At 36.7% G+C, this 19,799-nt stretch overlaps 1 protein-coding gene across 2 annotated transcripts; it reads right to left on the reverse strand.

Annotated features, from left to right (window-relative positions):
* Positions 1–5,231: 5,231 nt before the first annotated feature.
* On the reverse strand, positions 5,232–13,352 carry FGG (fibrinogen gamma chain). Of its 2 annotated transcripts, XM_028165072.2 has the most exons (10): positions 13,199–13,351; positions 13,053–13,097; positions 12,675–12,858; positions 12,470–12,563; positions 10,790–10,920; positions 10,356–10,489; positions 9,252–9,436; positions 7,520–7,797; positions 5,976–6,145; positions 5,232–5,452 (listed from the first exon to the last, which is right to left on the reverse strand). In XM_028165072.2, the coding sequence occupies exons 1-10, from the start codon at positions 13,274–13,276 to the stop codon at positions 5,438–5,440; spliced, it is 1,314 nt and encodes a 437-aa protein (XP_028020873.2). In that variant the 5' UTR covers positions 13,277–13,351; the 3' UTR covers positions 5,232–5,437. The 2 variants fall into 2 exon arrangements, with proteins under 2 accessions (XP_028020873.2, XP_007176781.3); XM_007176719.3 differs by lacking the exon at positions 5,232–5,452 and having other exon boundaries at positions 5,650–6,145; positions 13,199–13,352.
* Between the last annotated feature and the right edge of the window lie 6,447 nt (positions 13,353–19,799).

Here is a 19,799-nt window from a genome sequence, read left to right on the forward strand (position 1 = left end):
ATCAAGTGATGTATTAATATCAACAACATGAATTCATTCCACCGTCATACAGCTTAAATCCATTTAATTTGGCACACTGTCGATTTCATTGTGGTTCTTCTATTAAAGATTAGCAAACATGATCTATCAGTTGGTATTTATTTAATAGGGATGCATTGAGATCCGGGGAAATAGTATCTGTGAGGTATTTAAACTTTCCACAGCAAGGAATTGTGTGAAAATTATGGGGTAATTTAATTATCAAGATCCATTTAATTCTCTGTGATTCTTCTTGAAACCTATTTTTAACAGACCATTCTATAGTAAAACCAAGGCAATTTAAAGAAGGCATTTTGGTAAAATTTTGCTTAGATAAAATTCAACAAAAAATTATTGAGCATAACAGAACAGAAACCCAAATTGAGGGGCATTTTACACATACTTGACCAGTCCACCAGAATATACTCTAAACAGTCAAGTTCATGAACAACAGGGAAAGACTAAGAAATTGTTACCAAAGCTGACTAAGGAGATATGACAACTAAATGTAATGTATCCTGGATGGGATCCTGGAACAGAAAAAGGACATTAGTGTAAAAACTGATGAAATCTGAATAAAGCATGGAAGTTAGAAAAGAGTGACTACTAGGGTTGGTTTCTTAAGTTTTGACAAATGAGCCATGGTAATGTCAGATGTTAACATTAGAGGAACTGGGTGACAGGGGTAGGGAACTCTGTATCTTCTTTTCTGCAAATTAAAATGTATTCTGAAATTTAAAATTTATTAAAATATAAAAGCCAAAAAATTAAAGTTTTAAAATTATGTTTCCAAACTTAACTGACATTAGATTCAAATCTCATGCAGCAATACCAATCTTAACAGCAAAAAACAATTCAGTTTTGTTTTTGTCTCTGGAGCAATTTCATATGTGATCTCATTTGACCCTTCCCATAGCTTTGTGATATAAAAAGAGTGATTTAGGAAGGAAAACATTTCCAGTCCAAGGTCTCTTAAATGTTAGATCATTTTTTTTCTAAGTCACACTTTACCTATTTGTCCCTGAGGGTTCGAAAGAGGCCACTTTCATCACAGAATGGAATCTGCCCTACTCTGTTTATTTAGGGAGAGTCAACATTCAGATTTATTTAGGAAGGATTCCCATCTACCTCAGGTTACTCCATGCTTTTAAGTTACCAGCAGAAGCAAACCTGGGTGAAGATCGGGGTAATGGGAGAGAGGGTCAAGAATACTGGATTTGGGATTTGGAAAAGACAGTTTTGAGCCAGTTGAAGACCTGATTAAATGTCATGATCTGAATTTATCCACTTGGACTTTCAAATATTTCCCAATGAAACTGAGATGAAAAAGAGCTTGAAATTTCACCAGCCAGCCTTCCCAAAAGGCTTTCAAACCTGCTACAAAGGTGTGTTCTACAAGTCAGTGGTCAAACCTATTATTGATGCTCATAACGGGCCATGGCTACAAGGCCATTTGGGCCAAAGCTCATGTTTACAAGGCCAATCACTATCTATCTTTAGTTCATTTTCCTTCTTAAAGGAAAAAAAATATTAATACTCTTCTTGGATGCAGATCATTATTGGAGAGTGGTTATGATTTATGTACACTTTTATGGGGTTAATTAATTCTCTGATAATTCCTATGTCCCAAAGTAATTTGTGAACTGTCTCTCAAGAACCAGTATCATCAAAATTATGTTCTTTGACCATAATGAAATGAACTTAGATGTTAATTAAAAATACAGTTTTAAAAAGCACAAGCTTTGGAGCCAAATAATATTCACTTTTTAAGTCTTCAGTTCAAAAGGAGATCACAGGAAGTTACAAAATACTCAGATTGTGGGTAGATCTTAACTGTGCTGAATGGAAAAAGTAATAAATACAATGAAGACCTTAGTAGTGTTTCTCAAAGTGTTTGTTCTAAAGGACCAGTTTTATTAAATTTCTAATCAGTCACAGACCTATTAGCTTATAAAATGCAATAAAAATAGTTTCTAGTAAAATAAAATGTAAAAAAGCAAAAATATAGGTCAATTTTTTAATTATTAGATTCCAAAGACATATAACTACATTTGAATAAATACAATCATCACATACATAATATAGGAAAAATGTTTCTACATGCTAATTCTCAATTTTCTTACTTATAATGCTGACTAACAAAAAATTTGTGGATCAGCATTCTGAGAAACACCCATGATTTATAAGAATATGTACAAATAAACATGCATCCAATCTATTACAATGGTTGATTATTAAGGGATTAAAGGGAGGAATCAGAGTGACCCAGCACAGATGAATGAGAATGGTGTGCCAGAAGTATGACTAATTTAACTTCTGTCTCTGGGACACACACACACACACGGAAAAGGTATATGAAACAGTCTTTCCCACACTCTTGGTCTCTTTATCATCAACTTAGTATTTTCCATCTACTTTAACTCATCTTATTATCTTTAACTCTTTTTTTCCCCATTCTTTCTGAGCTACATCAAACTGATAAGAAATCATCAGTAGATTAATTTTCCCCAGGGTTAAATGTGTATTTTGTTTTTCACTTCGATCATCTGAATTTATATCTACAAAGATACATACTATGTATAACTTGGCTTAGTTTATGCTGTTCAGAGTTAAGAATTTTAGACCTTGTAAATTCTCAAATATGCTGTCTATACTTACACATTTTCACTTCCCACTCACTTTCAGCCTACCCACAAATCTGAAACATGATCTTTAAAGCCAAACTACTAAACATAACAAAGAATTGAAAAAAAGCTATAGCACTTCAGAGGTATATTTAAAAATCTTGATATTGTCCAATAAATGACTGTTCCTGTCTGCTGATTAAAGAACTCTGCCCTGTAGTTCATGACCTGAAGTCATAGTATCGGTGCACCTGTACCAGTACTCTCCTTTTTGGAAACTTCCCTCTGTGGGTTTTTCAAAGTGTGTGACCATGCACATCTGTTTTGTACTTAGACGCCCTATTTTGCAGTGACCTGAGTTTTGTGTGCCGGAAAGTGAAGGGAAGGGTTGGGTAATAGTTATCTGTGATTTGAGCTGTGCAGAAAAGTAATCTGTCGCTAGGAGGCTCCAAACTCTTTGTTTCACTTAAAAGTAAATTTTTAAAAGTTGATTTGTCAAGATAATCCTTTCATTTCTATTTTATTTGTGGAGACACGATCCAATTGAGTGTGGAAGTATATATCTTGCTTCATTTCTTAAGCTATAACCCTTCAATGTTCACCATTGAATATTAATAACTAAACAAGTAAAAATTTTAAATTCACCTTTTTATCTCTACCTAATTGGGTTTTAAATTAACTACAAAACTAATAACATACTCATTATAACAAATCAAACAATGCAGAGGTATAGAAGGAGAAAGTTAGAAGCCCCTTCCCACTAATCAATCCTGAATTACCCAGCATATATGTACTCTGGACACCCACAAAAACAGGGGCCTCCAAAATGTTTTTGAAAGAATGTTATAATTGATATTTTAGAAGAAGCATTGGAAAAGTGATCATGGGAAAAATCAGAAACTTTTGGACTTGTTTATATTTATTTTGTTTAGTATTTTTATTAAATTTTATAAATCGATTGGGGAGAACAAATATATACAAATAATGCATGTATGGCAAGATTACATTTTGTTCAAAAGTATATGCATATATACTTTTCCATACTTATCATTGTAGAATTGTTTTTCATCTTAAAATTTCACATATTATTTAGTAAATGTTTCTATGCTCATACAGAGATATTATACTTATTATGTAATCATTGCATTCTCTTCCATTGTACTAATAAACCACCTTGCTTGTCCATTTTTCCACTGTTAAATATTTTCTAAATTTCCCACTGCTATTAAATATTTATTTAATATTTAAATATTATCTATATTTCTATATAGAGCTATTTTCTTTTTCAAAAATAATTTTCTTGGGATAAATCACTAGAGTGATATTACTGCATTTAAACTTATGAATATTTACATAACTCATCCTGCCTATGACCAAATTGCTCCCCAAAGGATTTTATAGATTCTCAAAGGGTAGACTATATGCATGTTGAATTTAGAAGCGGTTTGGAGCATGATGAGGTGGGAACAGGTAAGGCTGGAAGCAAGATGGAAAACAGGAAGGAGGCATTTGCCATTATCCTGGCAAGAGATATATATCCCAACTAGAACGGTGGCAGTTGGCATAGAGAAGTAAATGAATATAATAAATATTTAGGAGGTGGATTTGACAGGCTTGAGGATATGGGGAGGGAGGAATAAGGAAGACTTATTGCTGGTTTTTTGGAACTTGAGAACTGGACGGAATGGAACAGTACTGGGAGAAAGGAGGATGCTACTATGTGCTATATACCCAGCACAGGGGCTAGTACAGTGAAGGAAGTCAATAAATGTTAGTTGAATGAATGCCTCATGCATACATGAATGAATGAGTGCTACAGACAATGAATCAATGTTGCTATTTTCCCAAAGCCTCACAAGTATTTGGCTGTATACCTAGAAGTTGACTTACTGGTTTTTATCTCCTCAATAGGATGCTTTTAAAATCAGGACTTATGAGAACAAGGAAGCGAAAGAGGAAAGAAATTGTGAAAAGGAAGAGAATCCAAAGCCAATGCTCAGGACTTCAGAACAACCAGATCTCCCCCCACGACCCCATAAGATTAGTCAATTACTTTTCATGTTCAACTTTATGCCAACTAATGTAAATGCAGCTATTCCTTACAGAAAGTTGGCGATTCCTGATCTCTGGCTACTGCAATAATGGCTTCATTCTGCTCAACTTGTTCAGCAGTGAGGGGCTGAGCAGATTGTTCCCTGGAGCTCTCTGTTCTGAGTTGTAATCCTCTCCAAGTGCCCACATATGGCCACAGGAGCCCGGAGCTAAAAGGATTTACTGGGAGAATCCCCAAACAGCCTAATGTCTCCAGCTGCACTGGGGTACTATGAACCTGAGTTATGTGATTGTGACATGTATTTATATTTTTATATCAAATTTTGTCATTTTGGGTTACTGTATTTTTCTGTATTTGTCTTATAACCCCTGGAGGGCAAAAGCCATGATTTCTATTTCCTTCATAACTTCCCAAGAGTCAGGTACAATGTTTAGCATAAAGTGAACACTGAGCAACTACTGATGATTGTCCAACTGTAATTATTAAATTGAAGGAAAGTGATGGTTTTTAATGGTCAATAAAATGTACCATGTATCTAGTCTTAGGAAACAAAATGTTTATTGAAATGGTGTGTAGATAAATTACAACCAGCATAAAACTGTTAGTGGAGTTTTCAACATGGGTTCTTTTTACTCTTAAAATGAAGTGAGGCTTTGCAAGTCCATTGTCCCATAGGAAAAATATTATATTTTTCTTTTTAGATAGAGTCATTTCATAAGTAAATCACTTTTGAAATGGTCTTTTATACGTCTCCAGCCTATGACCAAAGCAAAAAATATATTAAAAAGATATAATTATATCCATTTAAAAGAATAATTAAATATGAATGATTTAGGGGTAATAAATATGGAAAAAATATTTAGTCATTTGAAATGCTAGAGTTTGCTCCTATTATATTAGTATATACTAAAATATTTAAGAAATAATTTAAAAAATCACCAAGACACAATGACGTGTGATCATTAAAATGCAAACTATCACAATGATTTTATTACATATTTAGGAAATAAGCTAAAATATTATTATCTCATTAAATAAACAAATTTTAAATAATTCTGCATTCAGTAATTTGGGAATACAGTCCAAAGTGAGTTTTAATTGCCATTCAAGGCTAACTATTCTTAATAAGAGACTTAAAATTAATAAATACAGTAAGAGAAAATGGGAAGAAAATTTCATAAAAGTTTCTGAAACTTTGTGGGTTAATAGAAGTGAACAGCTAATCCTCAGGGTAAAATGACTTAGTCATATTCTATTTCAACATGGTGTTCTGGTCTGACCTGTTTGGCTCCCCCAAGGTGGTGTTGCTGTCCTTCTCCAATGGCGATTCTGTTATATGGGATTAATTTCATGGTGGTTTTCTTCATTGAATACCACCGGGATTTCCAAGTGGCCCAAATAATGCCATTATCATAACCATTAGGAGTAGATGTTTTTGAGTAAGTGCCACCTAAAACAAATTGTAGATGCACATATCACTGCTCTTGAATCTCTTCCCCTCAGAAAGTCTATAAAGAACTGTCTATTATGAAGTCCATTGTCATATACATCAGATTTTACAGTGTTATCTACTAACTGAAAATATCCTTAAAGACTCCTAAATTCTCCATTTACAATTGACATAAACTTATTATTAAACAAACTCTTACAGCTGTGTTGTGCTTTCTGGTCACATCCATACTTTAAATGTATTCACTGCTAACAGGCTTAGAACCCCAAATTTCCCCAATTGGTCTCTCTCCCTAAGTTTAGCCATCCTGGATTCAGTTATTATGGACCAACTTTCTGAAAACAGGTCATAATTCCTCATCAGATGATCTCAGGTCATCTGAAAAACACAATTTTACTGGAAAATACGAGGAGCTCTAGAAAGCGGTTCTGGAATGTTATTTTACATCTCCATTATAAAGTGGAGGCTAGGCTGAAGTGCCCTCACCTCGTTCCTGGACACTAAATTTCATGTGATTTTGTAAGGGATTGTCGGGGTCTAGTACTGGAGGGTACCACAAGATATCAACATGGCTACTCTGGATCATATGGATCAGGCAGCTTCCCTGAGAGCTTCTTCTAGTCACATGGTTTGTTGGTGCAAAGCTAAGTTAGGTTTCAAAAAAAAAAACATTGTGAAAACCAAAAGGTAAGTTTAAGTAGTTTTTAAGAGGATTCCAAGTCATCTCTTGGCTAGAACAGTGCCCTAAGGAGGGAAGATTGCTCATTTTAATGGATGAGGGTTTCCCCATGCATACCTGTTGGGTAGTTACAATAGTTTGTCAGTAAGTAAAACCAATGCTCAGAACTACTCCAGTCTTAGAGCAAACTATAGCTTACCCTCCTCTTGTCCTAAAATAAGTGTCTACACTCTTCAGGCTGGACTCCTCTCCTCTTAAGCTTTCATGGACATCTGACCTCATCAATACATCCCTGCTCTTTGCTTAATTCCTCCAGACACCTACTCACTGCTTACTGGATCTATCTGACACATAGCTCATGGGAAGCTGAACCAGGATACTGTGTTAACAAGCATAAACATGGTAATGTTAGTCCATCCAGATCATATATATGGTAAGCCTAGAGGAGACACCATAACCCAAAGTATTAACTCTGATGGAGGCACGATGAATACCACTGCATAGTTTGCAGCAGTTGGATTTCTTGTAGAAGGACCAATTTCAGGTATAAGCTAGCACTATTCAATTCTGGTTTAAAATAAAGAACTATATAATAAGCTCTCAATATCTTTATTCATTTCCTTATATTTATTTATTACCTTTTATAAAAATATAGACTATGCACAAATTCATGCATCTAAGGAAGAAAGCCATACCTTGGTAATAAATTCCATTCAGGTGGCCAGCATGACATTTGTTCATCCACCAACCAGATCCATCCTGTTCAGCACAGTTGCCTTCAAACTTATCATTGTCATTGTCCCAGGTACTGAACTGCATGCCATTGTGGGATGTGAAAAACTTGTCACTAGTATCCTCGCCAAAATCGTAGCCATCAAACGCATCTCCAGCATCTCCACCAATGAAGTAGGCATATGTCATGCGGTATTTGTCGCTTTCACCTGTCACCCTGAATGTAGCATAGTCTGCAGTACTACAAAGAAGGGAATAAAGACCTTAGACCCTGAGCCTCAGAAGGCATCTCAGAAGTTCTCTCTTTCAGAGGACAATTGTTTGGAATCTCTAACTTTGCTTCTTCATCTGAAATGTGCTCATTAAATAAAATTTTCTGCAAATCTGGCAAGGGAAAATGGATGTGGGAACTAGCACCACTCAGGATGGGTCTAGAAGCCTTCAAGGAAGGCTTCTAGTCCCAGGAAGACTAAAAATTTCAGCCATCTGAATGCTTTTTGCCTATAGGATCCTAATATCCAACCCAGATATGTGGATGAACCTGACTAATTTCATATTTTCCACTTTTATCTCAGTATGTAGCATGTACACACAGTTCTCATAAACCACATTAACTTTCTGACAGTGAGTAACAAACAATGCAGCAAACCTGAAGGAGCTACAGTTCCATTAGCCACTCATACCATCTAAAGTGTGAAGTCCTAAAGGGGTTTTTCTTTCCCAAGGCAGTGTGGCAGTGACAAGAAGGAGGGTTTCCTCAAGCATCACATAAAAGAAGTTCCCTGTATGGCCCACAAAACATGAGCTATAGGATCAGAGAGAGATTCTCCCCTGGAAAAAAGTTGTGAATGAGGGCCAGAAATCTATGGAGTGCAGGGAAGAATGGGCTTTGGTGCATGAACAGAGATTTCCAGAAAACATTTAGCTTCCCTGATCTCTAGGACTTGGGATATAGGAGATGTTCTCATAGGAGGTCTATTGACTATGGTATTACACTTTCTGGTTAAAAACTTTAAAAAGTAAAAATACGTATTTGGGCACAGACTATATTTCATCATGCCATAGACATAACAAGAGGGTTGGATATTGTTTTGAATTTTAATTAGGCATACAACACTCAAAGTGCCCAGACAGCTCTAGCACACCAAAGAAGCCAGCTGGTTTCATTTTAAAGTAGCTGTTGGATTTGACTGACTGAATGGTCATTAAAGCACTGGGAAATCTGAAGAAGCTAGATTCACTCTTCAACAAGGATAATCACTAAGAGGATGGGTTGTAGAGTTAAACTACCTGAGTTTAAATCCAACCTTTACCATATACCAGCGATGCGACCGTGGAAATGTTAATCTGTAAAATGGGATTAATAGTAGTTCTTGCCTCATGAAACAGTTATTTGGATTAGATTAAATTATAATTTCATGTTCAATTTATGGTACATATTAAATGCTCAGGAAATACTAGCTATTATTTTGTATGGTTCCAGGGTAAGTGGATTGTACCAGAACACTTAGATCCTGCCTAAATAAGACCTAGCATCTTGGACTGCCCAAGAACCAAACTGACTTCTGGGGAACATAGTTGGATGTTCTCTTCACATCTGTCAGACTGTCTTCCTCACTGTTCTGTTGAGAGCTGGAAAGTGCATACTCCAGACTGTCTCTATGGCAAAAAGTTAAAAGTCCTTTCTAATAGTACCTGGTTCTGCCATTCCAGTCCTCCAACTGCACTCTTAATACATATGGGATGGTAGACTGTGTGCTTATCAAATGAATCTTCTCATTTCCCAGCCAAAATTCTGTGTTTCCAGTAGGAGACAGATGTCCAAACCCTTCTTTATATTGAATCCAGTTTTTCTTGAAATCCACACTGCCATCAAGCCTCTAATTACACAATTGCACGGGCAAAAGGAGAGAGTGGATTATCAGTGCACATAAAAAAAATTATAAACATTTTGTACAAAATATGGAGGATATGATTTCATCATTTACTAAGTGACCCTGGGCTAGCTGCTTCAGTTTTCTCACCTATCAAGTAGGAATAATGATGCTTACTTCTTAGGGTTGTTGCAGGGATTACACCAGAGAATGTAAAAGTACTTAAAAGAGCAACTGGCACATGATAAATTATAAACTAGTAGTAGTTTTAAAAAGACCCCTAGAAGACTCCAGAACACCAGCTTGATGTTGCTGATTCTTGTACTGATGGTAGAAAGGTCAACCTATTGCTCAATCTGTGTCTACCAGCCAGAGCTCCCATCACTCACTGGCTCTGAGTGGCCCCTTCAGGATTAGTTGTAACAGTGGTCAAAGATAAACAGAATGCAAGAGGATTTGCAGTGGGTGCCTGGGGCTGGCAAAGGCAATAGAGGGTCCTGGTCTAGGAACAGCCTAAGTGTATCCTCTGGGTGACATCATCTTCTTGTGATGGGCAGCCCTAGGTCTTGATGTACCTGTCAAGAGAGGTCTCTTCGAGTTCTTTGTCACTATGATATTGTGATTATGTGCCATCATGAATCTACAACAGCAGGGCCAGCATAGTAGAGAGTCACAGCACAGACTGAAACCAGACTATATCCTTTCTCTGTTACTTATTAGTTATGTGACTTTGGGCAAGTTATTGATACTCAGCCTCTTGTGCCTGTTTCCTCCTCTGTAAATAGGGATAAGAAGGCAAAAACTACCACAAAGGGAAGTTGTGAGTGTTAATTGAGTTAATGTTCACAAGGTGCTTGGAAACGTATCAGGCATATAGCAGAACAATTAGGTGTCTATTAAATACACACGATGTGGGAAAAAATACCTTCTGAAACACAGTCCATCCATTTCCAGACCCATCAATTTCACAGTAGACTAAGAACTGCTGCTTAGCTTTCAGAGGTTTGATAAAGTAAAGGCCACTCTCTCTGGCCCCCTTATTGGCAATGTCTTGACAATCTGAAAAAGAAGAAATTATTGTGATGATTTGAAATCCAGGTAAGACTGTTCCAGTCTTGAAAATGAAATTTTTAACATGTCGTAAACTATTCATTTCCTGAGAAGTATTTTCTTACTTCTCACATGATTATTCCTTTCAAAGTATTTTTTTCAGCCACTCAAGAAAAGTCTAAGCAGACTGTTTAGATTTAATAGCTAGACATTTTCCAATGTATTTGTATACATTCCAATACATACAATCTCCTTTACTTTTTATATTTGCTTTGATGAACTTAATCCCAATATAAAACTTTCACTTACCTTTCCCAGTTGTATCATGTATTTTCACTGTATCTTGACAAGGTTCCTGACACTTTGCTTCCAGCTGGACCACTTTCTGTTTCAGGTTAATGATTTTTTGATTATTTGAATTATATATTTCCTGCAAAAATCTACAAGCAAAATAATAAGATAACAGAGTATTCCTTTTAGAGGAATAGTTTTGTATATTCTTTTAAAAATACCACCTTATTTCCTCAAGAATTATTTCCTGATAAATTACTCCATTCTTGGAAAAAGTGTAAAATGCTGTTAATAAATAAATTGAGGTGAATTAAAATTCTAAGCTTTTTGGAAAAGAAAATAACAAGGTCCTTGCCAATAAACAGTATCATTGTTAAGTGGCCTTTCTGAATTTTATCTTTTGCATAAAGGGCAGCAGATAATGATGTACACAAGTGATGAGCCTGATTAATAGGAAGACCATCTGGTGATTATTCTTGGGACAATATTATTAGGGAAGGAAAGGCCCTGTTCCAAAATTCACATATGCTGAAGCATTATTCCTTTTCACTTGTGGATTTACTGAGGATCTGTTTGTGGACTTCAATCTTATAACTTACATAGGAAAAGTATCTGGGGCACTACCTTACCTAAAATAAAATAACAGACATTTTCCCTTTCTTCTTAATGTTTCTATTTATATAGCTTCAGAAAAAGGCTGGGGGAAGTGAAAAATCCTGCTTTTGTTGTTTCTCAGAGCGTTGCTTGTACATATTCAGAAATGATAGAAAACTATCTACAGTGCATAGACTGTCATCTCTTTCTTTGAGGTACAGGATAGACAAACTATTTGACTACGTTTTTCTCTACTGAGCCTTCGAAAATTTCTGCACTGTAGTCTCCTTCAACTTCAATGATGGGCAATAATAATGTAAATCATAATGCTAATAATATCACAATAACAATAATAATAATAGCTCTCTGATATCAAAAAGAGGATAAGTCCCTCCTGGGCCACTTTTCCTCAGCCACCATTTATCTCAATTTCTTATACTACTTTGAGAACAATTTAGGAAAAAAATTGAGGAAGAAACTAAAACTGTATCTGAGACCCTATGTTCAGAAAGTCTACGAGTCCCTGGGAAGTTGTTAACAGAGACATTTTACTTTCAAGAGAAGGGAGGAGAATACGTAATTGCAGGTTCCATGATCAACAGGTAGCTTTACAATGTTTGTTACACTTATCTCTTAAAACACATTTTTTCTGTTCTGCCTTCAATATAATTTACTTTTGCAGCCAAGATCCTTCCTATGTCTCTGCTTACAAATTCCTCACCACACATTTGTTGACATTCTTATAAAAAGAATTTTATTTTCAACACCCATATTCCCATCAGTTTGAATTTACCTTGTAAGACAAATGGGGGTGAGGGGAAACATTTTGGTAAATACGGTCATAAAGCATTTGAAGACACCTAAAACATCTTTCTCCCACATGATTAATTTTTTTCCACATCATTATTAAAAAGCAATTACAATCCAATACAACTCATATTGCCTAAATACTCCTATCTCCACTGTGTTCAAGATGGTCAGGCATCATGTCAATTAGATATTACAAGTAGAAAAAAATAAAAAGATTTCTTCTACTGAAGCTTGGAATATTGAGTAAACACTAGCTCAGTGTTTGGAGAGCAAATTGAAACAAAAAATTCTTACCGAACTGTTGATTCATGTGTTGAAATCAATGTTTCGTATTTCATAATTTCTTCCAACATTTTCTTGGAAATCTTGGTAGCACTCTCTATCCCATCTGTAACATGGGATCAGAGACATAAAAATACGTAAACAAACAGAACCACTGAAATAACAGCAAAAGAACTTCACAGATGAAGTTCTCAGTCAGTGGTGGTTAGATTCTCACTTGGCTTTGCTGGTCCATCAGAGCGGTAGCTGATCTGGATTGCTTTGACCAACTCTCTGGCTTCTGATGTCTTGTTCTCAACTTGACGTAAGATTCCTTCCAAATTCTGTAGATCCTTGTCTACACTGGTTTGGTAAGTAGACAGGAAATCTGCAATTCCACAGGTAGTTGGGCAATAACTACCCTGAAAATACAATAATAGAGTGATTAAAAATCCTGATAAAAAGCTACATAAGATCTACTAATCAAAATAGGTAAAACCTAGACTACGTTTTAAAAAAAAAGTCTGAACTGCCAAATGGTATTTGAGAGAGAATTTCTTTTATTTCTCTGCCCACATCCAGTGCAAACACAGCGAGAAACATAAAAACTACTTACAAATCTTTCATCTAAGATGCAGCAGTTGTCTCGGGTAGCAATATACTAGAGGAGGAAAATACAGACATTTCACTAGTTTATCATATATTTTCTTATTTTTAAGCTTTCCGTTTAAAACAAATACGTTTTGTAAACATCACACTTACTGCCAGGCATGTTGAAGAGAGCAATGAAAGAGTGTAGAAGCAGAGGATTAAACTCCGGGGGTGCGAGGACCAACTCATGGTGTCAGGGGTGCCCGGTGGTCCAAGCCTGAAGGGTCAGAACTGTGACATCTCGGCTCCAATTGTCCCTTTATTTAAGCTCCGAGGATGGCAGGACCGCCAGTGGCTGGAGCTGATCACGGGGCTTTCTTACCAGGGGGGCGGGATGACTTTCCAGTCTCTTTGTCCTCATCCTGGCCCCGGACTAATGTTTAGTCAGGTTCCCAGGTTTTGCACACAGGTCTAAGCTCCTCCTTTCTGGCCCAGCTCAACCCTTCTCCTGAGAAGCCAACTCTTCTGCAAAGGCTAGTGAAGCATTAGCCGTTGCGATGAGGAGGGAGGGGGCCGGGGAGGCTGCGTGTTGCAACAGCTTCCAGTACAGGCGGAGAGAACAAACACACAGCTGACCTCGGCCAGAACAAACCTCCCCAACCTTAAGACGGAGCCTGGTACCATAACTCAAATACCCCAAATTACCGCAAGTCCTTTCTTAGACCTGCGATGAAGGAACATCATTACTTTTAACCTGTGCCTATGGCAGGTGGAGTCTTTGCCTTCCACCAGGTCTCAGCACGTGACTCTTGCCAGGAATGAATGACACTGGAAATGTATTCCTGCCCCACTGTGTTGGCCATTTTCTTTTTCTTTTTTTTTTTAATTGAAATATAATTAACATACAACATTATATTAGTTTCAACTGTGCAACATGATTTGATATTCGTATATATTATGAAATGATCACCACAATAAGTCTAGTTAACATCTGTCAGCACACATAGTTACAAAAAACTTTTTTTGTGTGTGTGATGAGAACTTTTAAGATCTACCCTCTTAGCAACTTTCAAATATGCAATACGGTACTATTAACTATAATCCCCATACTGTACATTATATCCCCTGGACTTATTTTATAGCTGGAAGTCTGTAACTTTGGACCCCCTTCACCTATCTATTGACTATTTTCATAGGCTCTCAGTTTGCAGTGGGCTTTTTTTCCCAGATGGTAGCCTAAGGACACATGCCCCACCTCATTTTGTTTCTTTTATTTTGTTAACCTTTTTTTTTTTAATTGAAGTATAGTTAATTGATAATGTTGTTTCAGGTGTACAGCAAAGTAATTCAGTTATATATATATATATATGTGTGTATATATATATATATATATACACTTTTTCAGATTCTTTTCTCATTACAGGTTATTACAAGATATTGAATATAGCTCCCTCTGCTATACAGTAGGTCCTTATTCATTATCTATTTTACATATAGTAGTGTGTATATGTTAATCCCAAACTCCTAATTTATCTTTCCCCCACCCCATCCCCTTTGGTAACCATAAGTTTGTTTTCTATGTCTTTGAGTCTATTTCTGCTTTGTAAATAAGTTCATTTGTACCATTTTTTTAGATTCCACACAAACGTGATACCATATGATATTCGTCTTTCTCTGTCTAACTTACTTCACTTAGTATGATAATCTCTAGGTCCACCTATGTTGCTGCAAATGGCATTATTTCATTTTTTAATGGCTGAGTAATATTCCATTGTGTAGATACCACACAGCTTCTTTATCCATTCATCTATTGATGGACACTTAGGTTGCTTCCATGTCTTGGCTACTGTAAATAGTGCTGCAATGAACATTGGAGGGCATACATCCTTTCGAATTATGGTTTTCTCCAGATATATGCCCAGGATTGGGATTGCAGGATCATATGGTAGCTCTATTTTTAGTTTCTTAAGGAATCCCCATACTGTTCTCCACTGTGACTGCACCAATTTATCAATACATTCCCACCGACAGTGTAGTGAGCTTTTGAGCTCAACTCCTCCCTCTGTCTGGAAGCACCAGCTGGTGGGGCACCACACCTGCCCCAGAGGGGATACAAGTCAGGAGCCTACTTTGTTTTCTCTGAGGCTCCATCTCGTTACCACAGAGGAAACCCTGGCTACAGGAGGCAGGGGCTAGGAAAATCCACATCCCATATATGTGACTGGGAGCATAACTGAAGGAAAGGGTGCAAAATGAAATATTAAGCGGGAGCTGTCCTTTTCACTCTGCCCCTAGAGCTTCCTTGTATATTGGGACAACATGTTTATCATCATCTCCTATTGATAATTTACAATTATGCAGTATCATTACCCCTACTTTTAATATCCCTCATTTCATTCTCTGAAAGCAAGCTTACTGCAAATTTTGATTAAATATTTAGTGGGAGAAATACATCTAAATTGAAAGAAATACTAATACTTCAATGTTTAATCCTAAATCTTTACAAAGGAATACTTGTTTTGACTTGAAACAAAGATAAATGTTCCTACTCAGTAAATAATCAATAATTATTATAACAAAATGAGTACATCAAAACCAGATTTGTTGCCTTCTCCTTCCTCCTTAACAGTTACCCTCTCTGACTTACCAATCATTGCCAATCACATCACCAACCACCAGCCAATTAAAGCCTCACAGTCATCCTCCTTGCTTATTCATCTCATCAGTTGTTGAAGCTTATTATTAAAACTATTTTCTCACTGTCATTTCTTTTTTTTAATAAATTTATTCATTTTATTTATTTATTTTTGGCTGCATTGGGTCTTCGTTGTTGCACACGGGCTTTCTCTAGTTGTGGTGAGTGGGGGCTACTCTTCACTGTGGTGTGCAGTCTTCTCATTGCAGTGGCTTCTCTCTGTAGTGTTGCAGAGCACTGGCTCTAGACACATGGGCTTCAGTAGTTGTGGCACGAGGGCTCAGTAGTTGTGGCTTGCAGGCTCTAGAGCTCAGACTCTGTAGTTGTGGCACACGGGCTTAGTTGTTCCGCGGCATGTGGGATCTTCCCGGACCAGGGCTCGAACCCGTGTCCCCTGCATTGGCAGTCTGATTCTTTTTTTTTCTTTTTAACATCTTTATTGGAGTATAATTGCTTTGCAATGGTGTGTTAGTTTCTGCTGTATAACAAAGTGAATCAGCTTTACATAAACATATATCCCCATATCTTCTCCCTCTTGCATCTCCCTCACACCCTCCTTATCCCACCCCTCTAGGTGGACACAAAGCACCGAGCTGATCTCCATGTGCTATGAGGCTGCTTCCCACTAGCTATCTATTTTACATTTTGTAGTGTATATATGTCCAGGCCACTCTCTCACTTCAGCCCAGCTTACCCTTCCCCCTCCCCATGTCCTCAAGTCCATTCTCTACGTCTGCATCTTTATTCCTGTCCTGCCCCTAGGTTCTTCAGAACCATTTTTTTTTTTTTAGATTCCATATATATGTGTTAGCATACAGTATTTGTTTTTATCTTTCTGACTTACTTCACTCTGTATGACAGTCTCTAGGTCCATCCACCTCACTACAAAAATCTCAATTTCATTTCTTTTTATGGCTGAGTAATATTCCATTGTATATATGTGCCACATCTTCTTTATCCATTCATCTGTCGATGGACACTTAGGCTTCTTCCATGTCCTGGCTATTGTAAATAGAGCTGCAATGAACATTGTGGTACATGACTCTTTTTGAATTATGGTTTTCCCAGGGTATATGCCCAGTAGTGGGATTACTGTGTCATATGGTAGTTCTATTTTTAGTTTTTTAAGGAACCTCCATATTGTTCTCCATAGTGGCTGTATCAATTTACATTCCCACCAACAGTGCAAGAGCATTCCCTTTTCTCCACACCCTCTCCAGCATCTACTGTTTGTTTGTAGATTTTTTGATGATGGCCATTCTGACCAGAGTGAGGTGATACCTGATTGTAGTTTTGATTTGCATTTCTCTAATGATTAGTGATGTTGAGCATCCTTTCATGTGTTTGTTGGCAATCTGTATATCTTCTTTGGAGAAATATCTGTTTAGGTCTTCTGCCCATTTTTGGATTGGGTTGCTTGTTTTTTTTTATATTGAGCTGCATCAGCTGCTTGTATATTTTGGAGATTAATCCTTTGTCCGTTGATTCATTTGCAAATATTTTCTCCCATTCTGAGGGTTGTCTTTTCGTCTTGTTTATGGTTTCCTTTGCTGTGCAAAAGCTTTTAAGTTTCATTAGATCCCATTTGCTTATTTTTGTTTTTATTTCCATTTCTCTAAGAGGTGGGTCAAAAAGGATCTTGCTGTGATGTATGTCGTAGAGTGTTCTGCCTATGTTTTCCTCTAAAAGTTTGATAGTGTCTGACCTTACATTTAGGTCTTTAATCCATTTTGAGTTTATTTTTGTGTATGGTGTTAGGGAGTGTTCTAATTTCATTCTTCTGCATGTAGCTGTCCAGTTTTCCCAGCACCGCTTATTGAAGTGGCTGTCTTTTCTCTGTTGTATATTCTTGCCTCCTTTATCAAAGATAAGGTGGACCATATGTGTGTGGATTTATGTCTGGGCTTTCTATCCTGTTCCATTGATCTATATTTCTGTTTTTGTGCCAGTACCATACTATCTTAATTACTGTAGCTTTGTAGTATAGTCTGAAGTGCAGGAGCCTGATTCCTCCAGCTCTGTTTTTCTTTCTCAAGATTGTTTTGGCTATTCAGGGTCTTGCGTTTCCATACAAATTGTGAAATTTTGTGTTCTAGTTCTGTGAAAAATGCCATTGGTAGTTTGATAAGGATTGCATTGAATTTGTGGATTGCTTTGGGTAGTGTAGTCATTTTCACAATGTTGATTGTTCCAATCCAAGAACAAGAACATATCTCTCCATCTGTTTGTATCATCTTTAATTTCTTTCATCAGTGTCTATAGTTTTCTGCATACAGGTCTTTTGTCTGCTTAAGTTAGGCTTATTGCTAGGTATTTTATTCTTTTTGTCACGATGGTAAATGGGATTGTTTCCTTAATTTCTCTTTCTGAACTTTCACTGTTATTGTATAGGAGTGCAAGATATTTCTGTGCATTAATTTTTTATCCTGCTACTTTATGAAATTCATTGATTACCTCTAGTAGTTTTCTGGTATCATCTTTGGGATTCTCTATGTATAGTATCATGTCATCTGCAAACAGCGACAGTTTTACTTCTTCTTTTCCAATTTGGATTCCTTTTATTTCTTTTTCTTCTCTGATTGCTGTGGCTAAATCTTCCAAAAATATGTTGAATAATAGTGGTGAGAGTGGGCAACCTTGTCTTTTTCCTGATCTTAGCGGAAATGGCTTCAGTTTTTCACGACTGAGAATGATGCTGGCTGTGGGTTTGTCATATATGGCCTTTAGTATGTTGAGGAAAGTTCCCTCTATGCCTACTTTCTGAAGAGTTTTTATCATAAATGGGTATTGAATTTTGTCAAAAGCTTTCTCTGCATCTATTGAGATGATCATATGGTTTTTCTCCTTCAATTTGTTAATATGGTGTATCACATTGATTGATTTGCGTATACTGAAGAACCCTTGCATTCCCTGGATAAACCCTACTTGATCACGGTGTATGATCCTTTTAATGTGCTGTTGGATTCTGTTTGCTAGTATTTTGTTGAGGATTTTTGCATCTATGTTCATCAGTGATATTGGTCTATAGTTTTCTTTTTTTATGACATCTTTGTCTGGTTTTGGTATCAGGGTGATGGTGGCCTCGTAGAATGAGTTTGGGAGTGTTCCTCCCTCTGCTGTATTTTGGAAGAGTTTGAGAAGAATTGGTGTTAGCTCTTCTCTAAATGTTTGATAGAATTCGGGTAGGTGGATTCTTAACCACTGCACCACCAGGGAAGCCCTCACTGTCACTTCTGTTTTATTGCTATTTTCTGTTTACATGGCCAATGTCCTAGAGAAGACTCTTTTTTTTCTTGTCTAGACTGCTTGTTTATGCTGCCTATTAACTGATTTCCCTTCCTCCACTTCAGTTACCTCCTGCTCCATATCAGTTGTCATATTGCAGACAGATTCATCTTCCTATAAATGGAGCTCTGATTATTACATTCACCTGCTCAGAAACCTTCCATGACTTTCTATATCCCATCACAGTGAATGTAAACATAATAAATGTCCCTTCCTACCACTGCTACTTTTTCTCTCTTGATTGTATTTCCTGCACTCTCTAGTCTAACCAAACTGAATCACATAATATCCCTAACGTGCACCATATTGTCCCATCTCTCACATGTGTTTCTTGCTTTACATGCTGCTCCCTCAGCCTAGATTGCCTTCACACACACTCCTGCATCTCTGGCTGTGTCTTGATTCCTGCTTCCTCCAAAACCAAAACCCAAGCTCTGGAGGCCAGCTCCACTTCTTTCATAGCATTTATAGCAACCTAGAATTGTATATACCCAGGCTGCATCCACCTCATTAGATTGTAAACTGATTTTTATGGCTATTGTCCCTAGCATAACAATATTAAACACTCAATAATGATTTGATGACACTAAATTGAATTGGGATGGAATAAATAAAGTTTAAGTAAAGTTTACATTTCTAATAACCCTTAAAACTTCCAAATTGCAAAAATAAATGACTTTGGCAAGGGTAATTATGTAAAGGTAAATGAATAATCAATTAGAAAGTAGCTATTGGTAAGGTGGTTATATAAAAATTGCTAATTAGAAATCAATATAGCCATCGTCTACAGAA

The sequence above is a fragment of the Balaenoptera acutorostrata genome, chromosome 5 (assembly GCF_949987535.1).
Source record: "Balaenoptera acutorostrata chromosome 5, mBalAcu1.1, whole genome shotgun sequence".
Classification (NCBI taxonomy): domain Eukaryota; kingdom Metazoa; phylum Chordata; class Mammalia; order Artiodactyla; family Balaenopteridae; genus Balaenoptera; species Balaenoptera acutorostrata.

Excerpts from the sequence above, each read along its gene's own strand:
- FGG (XM_007176719.3), bottom strand. The coding sequence starts at position 13,276 with ATGAGTTGGTCCTCGCACCCCCGGAGTTTAATCCTCTGCTTCTACACT. Across the intron at positions 13,098-13,198 it reads TCTCTTCAACATGCCTGGCA|TATATTGCTACCCGAGACAA; the intron begins GTAAGTGTGATG and ends TTCCTCCTCTAG. Across the intron at positions 12,564-12,674 it reads TGATGGACCAGCAAAGCCAA|ATGGGATAGAGAGTGCTACC; the intron begins GTGAGAATCTAA and ends CCCATGTTACAG.